General features: G+C 42.1%; 1 protein-coding gene across 3 annotated transcripts in view; it reads right to left on the bottom strand.

Moving 5' to 3' along the window:
- taok3a (TAO kinase 3a) overlaps nt 1–12,330 on the bottom strand; it is a 154,863-nt gene that overhangs the window by 20,616 nt on the left and 121,917 nt on the right. For all 3 annotated transcript variants that reach the window (XM_078554017.1, XM_078554018.1, XM_078554019.1), the window contains 2 exons: nt 1,115–1,243; nt 376–579 (listed from right to left, as the gene is read on the bottom strand). In XM_078554017.1, coding sequence (XP_078410143.1) covers nt 376–579; nt 1,115–1,243 — 333 coding nt within the window. The remainder of the gene's footprint in view (nt 1–375; nt 580–1,114; nt 1,244–12,330) is intronic.

The raw sequence follows: 12,330 nt of genomic DNA, 5'->3' as shown, positions 1-12,330 counted from the left end.
GCAAAAATAAAGCAAACTAAAAGAGTAGATATATTTGTAATTATTTGTATAATTCTTTCCTTGAATAAGACTTGGCTCAGAAATTGGGTTGAGCTCTGCTTTGGCCCCCAGTTTTAACTGCATCAAATTCTTTGTTGAACTGTTTTCCTTACTGTACAACACATTGGAGCATATGAAACCTGCTAAGGACCAACTTAAAAGATATATATTTTCTTAACTTTATTTTCAAACATGAATGATTCAAGACAGGTCTTACCACCATTTGTGTTGCATGGTAACCATTTGCATCATCACTGATGCCAACATCATAAATTTAAGCGGATGGCATTAAAAGATTAGTACAAATTTTTTTTCCCTTTTTGGGCAATATTTTACCTCACGTAGATGCTCCTGCTCCAGATTGTGTCGTATCATCATCAACTTCCGTTTAAGCTCACGACAGTTTCGATCGTATTGCAATCGTTGACGGCCAAGAAGTTGGGATTCTTCTTCAGCCTGCGTGTGCTGAAGGTTTTCTTTATGCCTGGATAATCGCTCTTGCTTTTCCTTCTTCGGTGTACTGTGATCTTCATTCATCTCCTGTAGAGAAAATTCAAATATTTAAGTTATTCCTGTGAATCAATTCAGTTATGTTATCACTTTGAAGGAGCATTGCTCCTGATACAAGATTATTAGATATCTTGTCTAAAACTATTTCATGTCCAACATTTGCGCTCAGCTAATCAGGATCATTATAAAGGACTGGCATCATCTGTGGAGAGAGAAACAGAGTTATGTTTCAGGTCTGTGACTTTTCATCAGTTCCAATGAAAGCTCACAGACCTGAAATGTGAATATTGTTTCTCCCTCCACAGATACTGCCAGACCTGCTGAGCATTTCCAGCATTTTCTGCTTTTATTTCAGATTTCCATCATGTGCAGAATTTTGCTTGTCATTATAGAGGAAATGAATTGACTCTCATTGCTATTTGAATTTGATGCCAGTGGGTAATGGGTCTCTAGACCTTCTACCACCTCCCATCCAATATACTACCAAAAAGCCATTTCTATTATAATTTGAAGTGGTGACCAACACCCTCCATTCCTAAGACCCTACCTCCCAGTTCACGCTTACCTCTTTAATCTTTTCTTTACAAAGTTTGTATTGGCGCTTCTGATTTTCTAGGAAGGTGGTCAGTTCCTTTTTCTGTTGGGCTGTAATTTGCTGCTGGATTTTCCTCTCATCCTGCGCTGCTAACTTCATCTGAAAGGAACAAATTAATATTTAGCCACAAAGAACCAAAAGACTCACGTATCCAATCCAAACATAAATGTAGACTGATGCAGAAGAAATGTTCGTAGGTTTTCCAATGCATAGAGAAGCAATTTTTGGCCTATATGAAAGCAAACAAGAATTCAAACTGTCAGACTACTCTGCAATTTGGGATCCACTCAGTTAAGCAGCACTATGAGATGTACAAAGAAAGGAAGACAATTTCTTCAATATATCTACCAGTGTAGTTACATATAAATGGATTTTAATTATTGTATACGGAGTAGGGCTATTTTAGCTTGTTTAGTAGCAGGGCCTCAAATCAAAATTTTTAATGCTAATTTGACTAGGAGAGGGATACCAGGATGAAGCATTAGAAAGGAGATACATACGAGGTGCACACAGAGGATGGGGAGGGACAAACAGCAGGAGAATAAGATTGATCAGACAGGAGAAAATGTGAGGCATACTAGTGTGCATATCTGCAAGTGCCCAGAACATAGTAAATAAGGTTGGTGAGCTATAGGCAGAAGTAGACACATGGAATTGCAATAAAGTGGTAATTTCAGAGACTTGGCTCAAACAAGGACTAATGGGCACTTAATATTGCTGGCTACAATGTATTCAGGAAAGATAGTGAAGGAAACAAGGAGGGATGTACTTGAGGATTCAAAGAAGAATCTATTGATTTAAAATTGAATACAGAAGCTTTTTTCGTTTATGGGATATGGGCTACACTGGCTAGGCCAGCATTTATTGCCCATCCCTAATTGCTCTCAAGGAGGTGGTGGTGAGCTGCCTTCTTGAACCCTGCAGTCCATGTGGTGTAGGTAATTTCACAGTGCTGTCAGGGAGGGAGCTCCAGGATTTTGACCCAGCGAAACTGAAGGAATGGTGATATATTTCCAAGTCAGGATGGTGAGTAGCTTGGAGGGATAATTCCAGGTGGTGGTGTTCCCTTGTGTTTGCTGCCTTTGTCCTTCTAGATGATAACAGTCATGGGTTTGGAAGGTGTTGTCGAAGGAGCTTTCGCCAGTTTTTGAAGTGCATCTTGTAGATGGTACACACTGCTGCCAATGTGCATCAGTGATGGAGGGAGTGAATGTTTGTCGATTGTGTACCAATCAAGTGGGCTGCTTTGTGCTGGATGGTGTTGGGCTTCTTGAGTGTTCTGGGAGCTTCACTCATCCAGACAAGTGGAGAGTATTCCATCATACTCCTGACTTGTGCCTTATAGATGGTGGAAAGGCGTCGGGGAGTCAGGTGGTGAGTTAGTTACCACAGGGTTCCTAGCCTCTTTTGTAGCCACAGTATTTATACAGCTAATCCAGTTCAGTTTCTGGTCAATGGTAACCCCCGAGGATGTTGATAGTGGGGGATTCAGCAATGGTAATGCCATTGAATGTCAAGGGGCGATGGTCAGAATAGTCTCTTGGTCAGAATAGTCTCTTGTTGGAGATAGTCATTGCCTGGCACTTGTGTGGCACGAATGTTACTTGCCACTTGTCAGATAAGCCTTGATACTGTCCAGGTCTTGCTGCAATTGGACAAGGACTGCTTCAGTATCTGAGGAGTTGTGAATTGTGCTGAACATTGCGCAATCATCAGAGAACTCCCCTGCTTCTGACCTTATGATGGTGGGTAGGTCATTGATAAAGCAACTGAAGATGTTGGGCCGAGGACACTACCCTGAGGAACTCCTGCAGTGATGTCCTAGGGCAGATGATTGACCTCCAACAACCATAGCCATCTTCCTTTGTGCTAGGTAGGAATCCAACCAGTAGGGAGTTTTCCTCCTGATTCCCATTGACTCGAGTTTTACTAGGGCTCCTTGATGCCATACTCTGTCAAATGCTGCCTTGATGTGAAGAGCAGTCACTCTCACCTCATCTCTGGAGTTCCGCTCTTTTGTCCATGTTTGAACCAAGGCTATAATGAGTTCAGGAGCTGGTGGAACCCAAACTGAGTGCCAGTGAACAGGTTATTGCTAAGCAAGTGCAGCTTGATAGCAGTGTTGATGACCCCTTCCATCACTTTACTGATTTTGCATTGCTGTGTGTATAAAGTTGGCCATCAAATAATGGGAAGGAGACAGAGAAGCAAATTTAATGGCAAACAGCAGAAAGATGCACAAACTATAGAGTAGAGATAATGGGGGAGTCAATTAGTCCAATACAGACTGGGAAAATAACAGCCTAAGGGCAAAGAGAGGAAGAATTCTTGAAATGCATACAAGATAAATTTCTTGATCAGAATGTTTACAGTCCAATGGTGCAGAAAGCAATGTTGAATCGAGTTTTGAGGAAGGAAGTAGGAGAATATTTGGAAACAATCACAATGTTATTTTTAGAGTCAATATGGAAAATGACAAGGGAAAATTAAATGTGATAATATTCAACTAGAGGAGAACAGATTTCAGTGAGTTGAAAAGGGATCTGGGTCAAGTGGTTTGGAATCAAAGATTGGCAGGTAAAACAGTAAAAGGGCAATGAGAGGCCTTTAAAAGATACAGTCTAGGTACAGATGACACATTCCTACAAGGTGGAAAGAACAGGAAAGCTATAGTTCCCTGGACAACTAAAGATAGAGATCAAAATGAAACAGAAAAAGGAAGCTTACAATAAATGTCCGGTTCATCATTCAATGGAAGACTAAGCTGAATACAAAGTGTAAAGGACAACCAAAAAACGAAGTAAGAGAGCCAAAGAGACTTAATGGTAATAAATAAGCGGCTAAGAAAAGTGAACCCAATATCTTTTTTTAAACATAAAAATACTAAAGGGTAGTCCAAGGAAGGATGGGGTTAATTCACTAAAAATAGATACAGGTCCTTAAAATGTTACCAAATCTCAAAGTAGAAAAGTTACACAGCACAAATAGGTGGCTGAGAGAAGCAAGGGTGGAAATTACAGAGGATCTGGTCACAAACTTTCAATCCTCCTCGGATATCGGGGTGGTTCCAGAGGACTGAAGGAGTGCAAACGTTGCACCCTGTTTGAGGGGAGACAGATAAACCCAGTAATCAGAAGCCTGTCGACCTAATGTTCTTAATGGGGAAACTTTGAAACAATAATCAGGACAAAATTAATTGTCACTTAGAAAAATGTGTGTTAATAAATGAAGGATGGCAAGAATTTGTTAAAAGCAAAATAACGTTTGACTAATTTGAGCAAGTGATAGGGTGTACAAGGCCAGTGTGGTTCATATTGTATATACAGACTTTCAGAAAGCATTCGATAAAGTTCCATATAAAAGACTGGTTACCAAAATTGAAGTCCATGGGATTAAAGGGACAGGGGCTATTAAGGATACAAAATTAGCTAAGGCAAAGCAGAGGGTCGTGTTGAACAATGGTTTTTCCTGACTGGAGGGAATTGTCCCTAGGTTTCTTGCTGAGATCAATGCAATTTTTGTTTATATATTAATGGCCTGGACTTTGGCATAAGAGGCATAATTTCAAGGTCTGCAGATGATAAGTAACTCAGAAATGGAGTAAACAGTGAAGGTGACAATTACAGGTTGCAGGAAGGCTAAACTGGTGAAATGGGCAGGCGAAATTAAATGTAGATGTGTGTGAAGTGATGCACTTTAATAGGAAGAATGAGATGATGTAACCAACTATATGTTACAATTTTAAGGGAGTACAGGAACAAAGATAGCCTAGGGTGTATATAGATAACCCTTTGAAGGTGGCAGGACAAGTTGAGAAGGCGTTAGTGATGGATCCTGTATGCTTTTTTTTTTAAATAGACACAGAATAAAAGCAAACTATGCTAAACATTTATAAAATGGATTAAGCCCCAGCGGGAGGATTTTGAGCACTCCATTTTAGGGGGGATGTTGAGGCCTTAGAAAGGGCGTAGAGGACTTCTACCAGAATGGCACCAGGAACAAAATACTTCAGTTAGGTGGATAAACTGGATGTTCTCAAACCAATGCAATGTGGGGGGTGCGATCTGATAGGTGTTCAAGGTCTCAAGGGGTTTTGGAGTAAATGAGAAACTGTTTCCAGTGGCAGAAGGGTCAGTAACCAGGGGGCACAGATTTAAAATTAATTGGCAAAAGAATCAGAAGCAACATGAGGAAAAACTATTTTACATTGCAAGCAATGATAATCAGGAATATACGATCTGAAAGGGTGGTGGAAACAGATTCATTAATAACTTTCTAAAGAAAATTGGATAAATATATGAAAAAGAAAAATTTGCAGGGCTATGAAACTAATTGGAACCAATTCAAAGAGCCAGCGTAGGCAGAGTGAGTCAACTGGCCACCTTCTGTGTTGTATAACTTTATGATTCTATATCTCCTGGCTGACATTTTTTTCAAAAAGATAATCAAAACTTCAGGTCAGCTAATAAAACATCTCCTAGATTTTCCTTTGCCTATTTATTTGGGAGTTCCTATTTTTGGTGGCTGGGGGGGGATGGACTTCAGGACAACGAGGGGGTAGGAAGGGTTAGCAGTGACAGTGTTCAAGGTGGTGTTCACTTGGCAAGTAATGGTTTTTTCTTTAAAAAATTCACAAGACCTTTTAAGGTTGGTTTCCTCAGGGCAAGCCACCGTTCCAAGCATTAGATCCCTTATTTAGATGTGCAAACGACCGAATGCCTGCTTCAGATGTGGGGAAAATCAACGAATCTCAGAGCTTTAACAGCGCAGGCGGCCATTCAGCCCATCGTGTCTGCACCGACTCTCCAAATGAGCATTATGACCTAGTGCCATTGCCCTGCCTTTTCCCTTTTCCCCTGCGCATTGTTTCTATTCAAATAATCATCTAATGCCCTCTTGAATGCCTCAACTGAACTTGCCTCCACCACACTTCTACACAGTGCATTCCAGACCCAAGCCACTCGTTCGAAGTTTTTTCTTCACGTCACATTTGCTTCTTTTGCAAATCACTTTAAATCTGTGCCTTCTTGTTCTTGATCCTTTTAAGAGTGTGAACAGCTTCTCCCTATCTACTCTGTCCAGCCCTCATGATTTTGAACATCTCTATCAAATCTCCTCTGAGCTACCTTCTCTCCAAGAACTGCCCCAACCTCTCAAATCTATCCTCATAGGTGAAGTTTCTCATCCTTGTGTTCACATCCTTCCAATAGTGTGGCGCCCAGAATTGTACACAATATTCCAGCTGAGGTCTAACGAGCATCATATATAAATTCAGCATAACCTCCCTGCTCTTGGCTCCCGGCTCTATGCCCCTATTAAGAAAGCCCAAGATACTATATGCTTTATTAACTGCTCCCTCCACCTGTACTGCCACCTTCAATGATCTATGCACATATACAACCTGGTCTTTCTGCTCCTGCACCCCATTCGAAATTTCACCCCTTATTTTATATTGTCTGTACATATTCTTCCTATCAAAATGCATCACCTCCCACTTCTCCGCATGGAACTTCATCTGCCACCTATCTGCCCACTCCATCAACATGTCGATGTCCTCATGAAGTTCCATACCATCCTCCTCGCAGTTCACAACACCCCCAGGCTTCGTATCATCCGCAAACAATGAAAGCGTTCCCTGCACACCAAGATCTAGATCATTAATACATATCAGGAAAAGCAAGGGTCCCAATACCGACCCCTGGGGAACTCCAGTGCAAATCTTCCTCCAGCCCGAAAAATATCCATTGACCATTACTCTCTGCTTCCTATTTTTCAGCCAATTTTGTATCCACATTGCTACTGCCTCTTTTATTCCATGAGCAATAACTTTTCTCACAAGTCTGTTGTGTAGCACTGTATCGAATGCCTTTTGAAAGTTCACGTACACATCAACAGCATTACCCTCATCGACCTTCTGTGTTATCTCTTCAAAAAACTCCACCAAGATAGTTAAACATGATTTCTCCTTTAGAAATCCATGATGGCTCTTCCTTATCAACCCATATTTTTCCATGTGACTACTAATTCTATCCCAAATAATTGTTTCTAGAATCTTGCCCACCACTGAAATTAAACTGACTGGTCTGTAGAACCTTTTTTGAACAAGGGCGTAATGTTTGCAATCCTCCAGTCCTCTGGCACCACCCGAGTGTAGGGAAGACTGAAAGATTACGGCCAGTGCCTCTGCAATTTCTACTCTCACTCTTTTCAATATCCTTGGATGCGTCTCAGCCGGTCCCGGTGCCTTGCCAACTTTAAGTACTGACAGTCTATGCAACATTTCCTCCTTATGGATTCTGAACCCTTCTCATGACAGAGTTTCATCATCTGTCACTATGGCCTGGGTAGCATCTGCCTCCTTGTTAAAGACAGATGCAAAGTACTCATTTAATCTCTCAGCCATGGGCCCTTCGTCCATGTGCGAATTCCCTTTCAGGTCCCTAATCGGCCCTACTCCGCCTTTTACCACCCTTTTACTATTTTTATGCCGACAGAAGACATTGGGATTCCCCTTTATGCTGGCTGCCAGTCTTATCTCATAATCCCTCTTTGCTTCTCTTATATGCTTTTTCACCTTCCCGTGAACCTTCTGTATTCCTCTTGGTGCTCAATTGTATTTTCTACCTGACACCTGTCATAAGTGCACTTTTTCTTCTTTATCTTAATTTCAATTTCCTTTTTCATCCAGGGAGCTCTGCATTTGTTTGCCCTACCTTTCCCTTTCAGTGGAATTTACCTTGATTGTGCCTGAACCAATTCTTGTTTCTTTGATACTTTTGCCTAACTGGTTTCATAACAAGCTACAGAATCACAGTGCAGAAGAGGCCCTTCGGCCCATCGAGTCTGCACCGACATGTGAGAAACACCTGACCTAGCTACCTAATTTTGATTGGTATGGGGATCAAAGGTTACGGGAAGAAGGCGGGAGAATGGTGTTGATAAACTTTTCAGCCATGATTGAATGGTGCAGCAGACTCGATGGGCCGAATGGCCTAATTTCTGCTCCTATGTCTTATGGTCCCATTTACCAGCACTTGGCCCATAGCCTTGAATGTTATGAAGTGCTAAGTGCTCATCCAGGTACTTTTTAAAGGATGTGAGGCAACCCGCCTCCACCACCCTCCCAGGCAGCGCATTCCAGACCGTCACTACTCTGGGTAAAAAAATTTTTCCTCACATCCCCCCCTAAATCTCCTGCCCCTCACCTTGAACTTAAGCCCCCTTGTGACTGACCCTTCAACTAAGGGGAGCAGCTGCTCCCTATCCACACCCTTCATAATCTTGTACACCTCGATCAGGTCACCCCCTCAGTCTTCTCTGCTCCAACGAAAACAACCCAAGTCTATCCAATCTCTCTTCATAACTTAAATGATGCATCCCAGGTAACATCCTGCTGAATCTCCTCTGCACACCCTCCAGTGCAAACACATCCTTCTTATAATGTGGCGACCAGAACTGCACACAATACTCCAGCTGTGGCCTCACCGAGATTCTATACAACTCCAACATGACCTCCCTCCTTTTGTAATCTATGCCTCGATTGATAAAGGCAAGTGTCCCATATGCCTTTTTCACCACCCCACTAACATGCCCCTCTGCCTTCAGAGATCTATGGACACACATGCCAAGGTCCCTTTGTTCCTCAGAACTTCCTAGTGTCATGCCATTCATTGAATACTTCCTTGTCAAATTACTCCTTCCAAAGTGTATCACCTCACACTTTTCAGGGTTAAATTCCATCTGCCACTTATCTGCCCATGTGACCATTCCGTCTATAACTTCCTGTAGCCCAAGACACTCAACCTCACTGTTAACCACCTGGCCGATCTTTGTGTCATCCGCACACTTACTAATCCTACCCCCCACATAATCATCTATGTCATTTGTATAAATGACGAATAATAGGGGACGCAGCACAGATCTCTGTGGTACGCCACTGGACACTGGCTTCCAGTCACTAAAGCATCCTTCTGTCATCACCCTCTGCCTGCTACAACTAAGCCAATTTTGAATCTACCTGATCAAATTACTCTGTATCCCATGTGCATTTGCCTTCTTTATAAGTCTCCCATGTGGGACCTTGTCAAAGGCTTTGCTGAAATCCATATAAACTACAACAACTGCACTACCCTCATCTACACAGCTAGTCACCTCCTCAAAAAACTTCAATCAAATTTATTAGGCATGACCTCCATCTGACAAAGCCATGCTGAATAATCCCTGAACAAACCTTGCCTCTCCAAGTGGAGATAGATACTCTCCTTCAGAACTTTCTCCAATAGTTTCCCTACCACTGACATGAGACTCACTGGCCTGTAGTTCCCTGGCTTAACTCTACAACCCTTCTTAAATAGCGGAACCACATTAGCTGTTCTCCAGTCCTCTGGCACCTCCTCCGTGCGTGGCCAGATAGGAACTAAAAATTTGGATCAGAGCCCCTGCGATTTCCTCCCTTGCCTCCCTCAGCAGTCTGGGAGGCAAATCATCCGGACCTGGAGATTTGTCCACTTTTAAGCCTGCCAATACCTTGTCACTCCCTATATCAATTTGCTTAAGAACCTCGCAGTCTCTCTCTCCGAGTTCGATACCTTCATCCTCATTCTCTTGGGTGAAGATGGATGTGAAGTATTCATTCAACACTCTAGCCATGTCCTCTGGCCCCACCCATAGATTGCCCCCTTGGTCCCTACTCTTTCCCTGGTTATCCTCTTCCCATTGATATACTTATAGAATATCTTGGGATTTTCCCTTCTTTTACCAGCCAGAGCTTTCTCCTATCCCCTCTTTGCTCTCCTAATTGCTTTCTTAAGCTCCACCCTGCACTTTCTGTACTCCACTAATGCCTCTGCTGATTTGCTTCCCTTGTACCTGCTAAAAGCCTCTTTTCCATCTCATCGTAACCTTAATACCTCTGGTCATCCATGGTTCTCTGGGCTTGTTACTCCTTCCTATCACCCTAGAGGGAACATGTTGAGCCTGTAGCCTCCCCTTTTCTTTTTTGAACACCCCCCACTGTTCCTCTGTAGATTTCCCCACAAGTAATTGTTCCCAGTCTACCTTGGCCAGATCCTGCCTTATTTTACTAAAATCCACTCTCCCCCAATCCAAAACATTTTTTTGCAACTTGTCAATTTCTTTGTCCATAACAAACTTAAACTGTACCATTACAAAAACAGAATTACCTGGAAAAACTCAGCAGGTCTGGCAGCATCGGTGGAGAAGAAAACAGTTGACGTTTCGAGTCCTCATGACCCTTCGGCAGAACTGAAGTATAGTTAGGAGAGAGGTGAAATATAAGCTGGTCTAAGGTGGGGGGCAGGGGGAGAGAGAAGTTGAGGGTGGGGTGGTTGTAGGGATAAGCAAGCAGTGATAGGAGCAGATAATCAAAAGATGTCACAGACAAAAGGATCAGAGAGGTGTTGAAGGTAGTGATATTATCTAAGAAAAGTGCTAATTAAGAATGGATGGCAGGATACTCAAGGTACAGCTCTAGTGGGGGTGGGGTGGAAAGACTAATAAAGTATTAGTTGTAGATTTAAAAATAATGGAAATAGGTGGGAAAAGAAGAATCTATATAAATTATTGGGAAAAAAAAGGGAGGGGGAAGAAACGGGGTGGGGAAGGGGGGAGGGGGAGTTTAAGATCTAAAGTTGTTCAACTTTAGATCTTAAACTCCCCCTCCCCCCTTCCCCACCCCGTTTCTTCCCCCTCCCTTTTTTTCCCCAATAATTTATATAGATTCTTCTTTTCCCACCTATTTCCATTATTTTTAAATCTACAACTAATACTTTATTAGTCTTTCCACCCCACCCCCACTAGAGCTGTACCTTGAGTATCCTGCCATCCATTCTTAATTAGCACTTTTCTTAGATAATATCACCACCTTCAACACCTCTTTGATCCTTTTGTCTGTGACATCTTTTGATTATCTGCTCCTATCACTGCTTGCTTATCCCTACAACCACCCCACCCTCAACTTCTCTCTCCCCCTGTCCCCCACCTTAGACCAGCTTATATTTCACCTCTCTCCTAACTATACTTCAGTTCTGCCGAAGGGTCATGAGGACTCGAAACGTCAACTGTTTCCTTCTCCACCGATGCTGCCAGACCTGCTGAGTTTTTCCAGGTAATTCTGTTTTTGTTTTGGATTTCCAGCATCCGCAGTAGCTTTTAGTTTTTAAACTGTATCATGTTGTGGTCGCTATCGCTAAAATGCTTGCCCACCACCACCTCAGCCAGCTGTCCGGCTTCATTCCCCAGAATTAGGTCCAGCACTGCACCGTCCCTTGTTGAACCTCTACATATTGATCTAAAAAGTTCTCCTGTACATATTTCAAGAAATCCACTCCATCCAAGCCCTTAACACTATGTCTATCCAAATTAATGTTGGGAAAATTGAAATCACCTAATATAATTACCCTATTGTTATTGTTTTTACATATCTCCACAAATTGTGCACATATTCACATATCAATTAAAACCCTACTATACTTAATCTTAGCCACAAGCCAGAAAGTAAGCTGCTCCTTTTGTTTAAAGATCTGCCTGATAAAACCCAATAGTTTGGAAGGCAAGTCAAATACAGTCTCCAATGTTATCAAATACAGTATAAATATCACTCTGGCTGGTCTCTATCCTCTCTGCGTATCAAAAATACAAATCAGTAGGATACATAAAAACTGTCTCAACATTTCTCCCCTTCCAAAAATCTTAGGAGCCTGAGGGAAATCGCTGGAATTCAGACTTGGACTTCTGCAGTTAGAAGTCCAATACTAGGAATTCATCACAAATTTCAAATGGCAGGCAATTAGTTTCCTTGAGAGGAAATAGTATCTATATGCAAACTTCTTTGCTACATGCAGAAATCAAAACAACGTGGAAAGTTTGAAGTAGCCATCACCCATGTTCCCTCCACACTGTGGTGGAATCCAAAAGTGCACAGCCTGTGGGGAAAGAAGTCAGCTCTGTCAAGTTACCGGTCATGTGGCAGCTTCAAAAGACTTAAGGAGGCCGCACACTTGAACAAACCACCCGCATACTCCCAAAAAACAAAATTTAGAGGGTATGTTGGTCATAAGATGTTTTTCTTCCTATAACCATTAAGCATTTACAAGTTAGGCATCAATCACGATAAAATGAACTGCAGCAGGAAATTATTTTTCCACTTTTTACAGCCTGTATCAAGA

Source organism: Cetorhinus maximus, chromosome 12, assembly GCF_964194155.1.
Source record: "Cetorhinus maximus chromosome 12, sCetMax3.hap1.1, whole genome shotgun sequence".
Lineage (NCBI taxonomy): Eukaryota > Metazoa > Chordata > Chondrichthyes > Lamniformes > Cetorhinidae > Cetorhinus > Cetorhinus maximus.
This window is presented reverse-complemented; position numbering and strand designations above follow the sequence as displayed.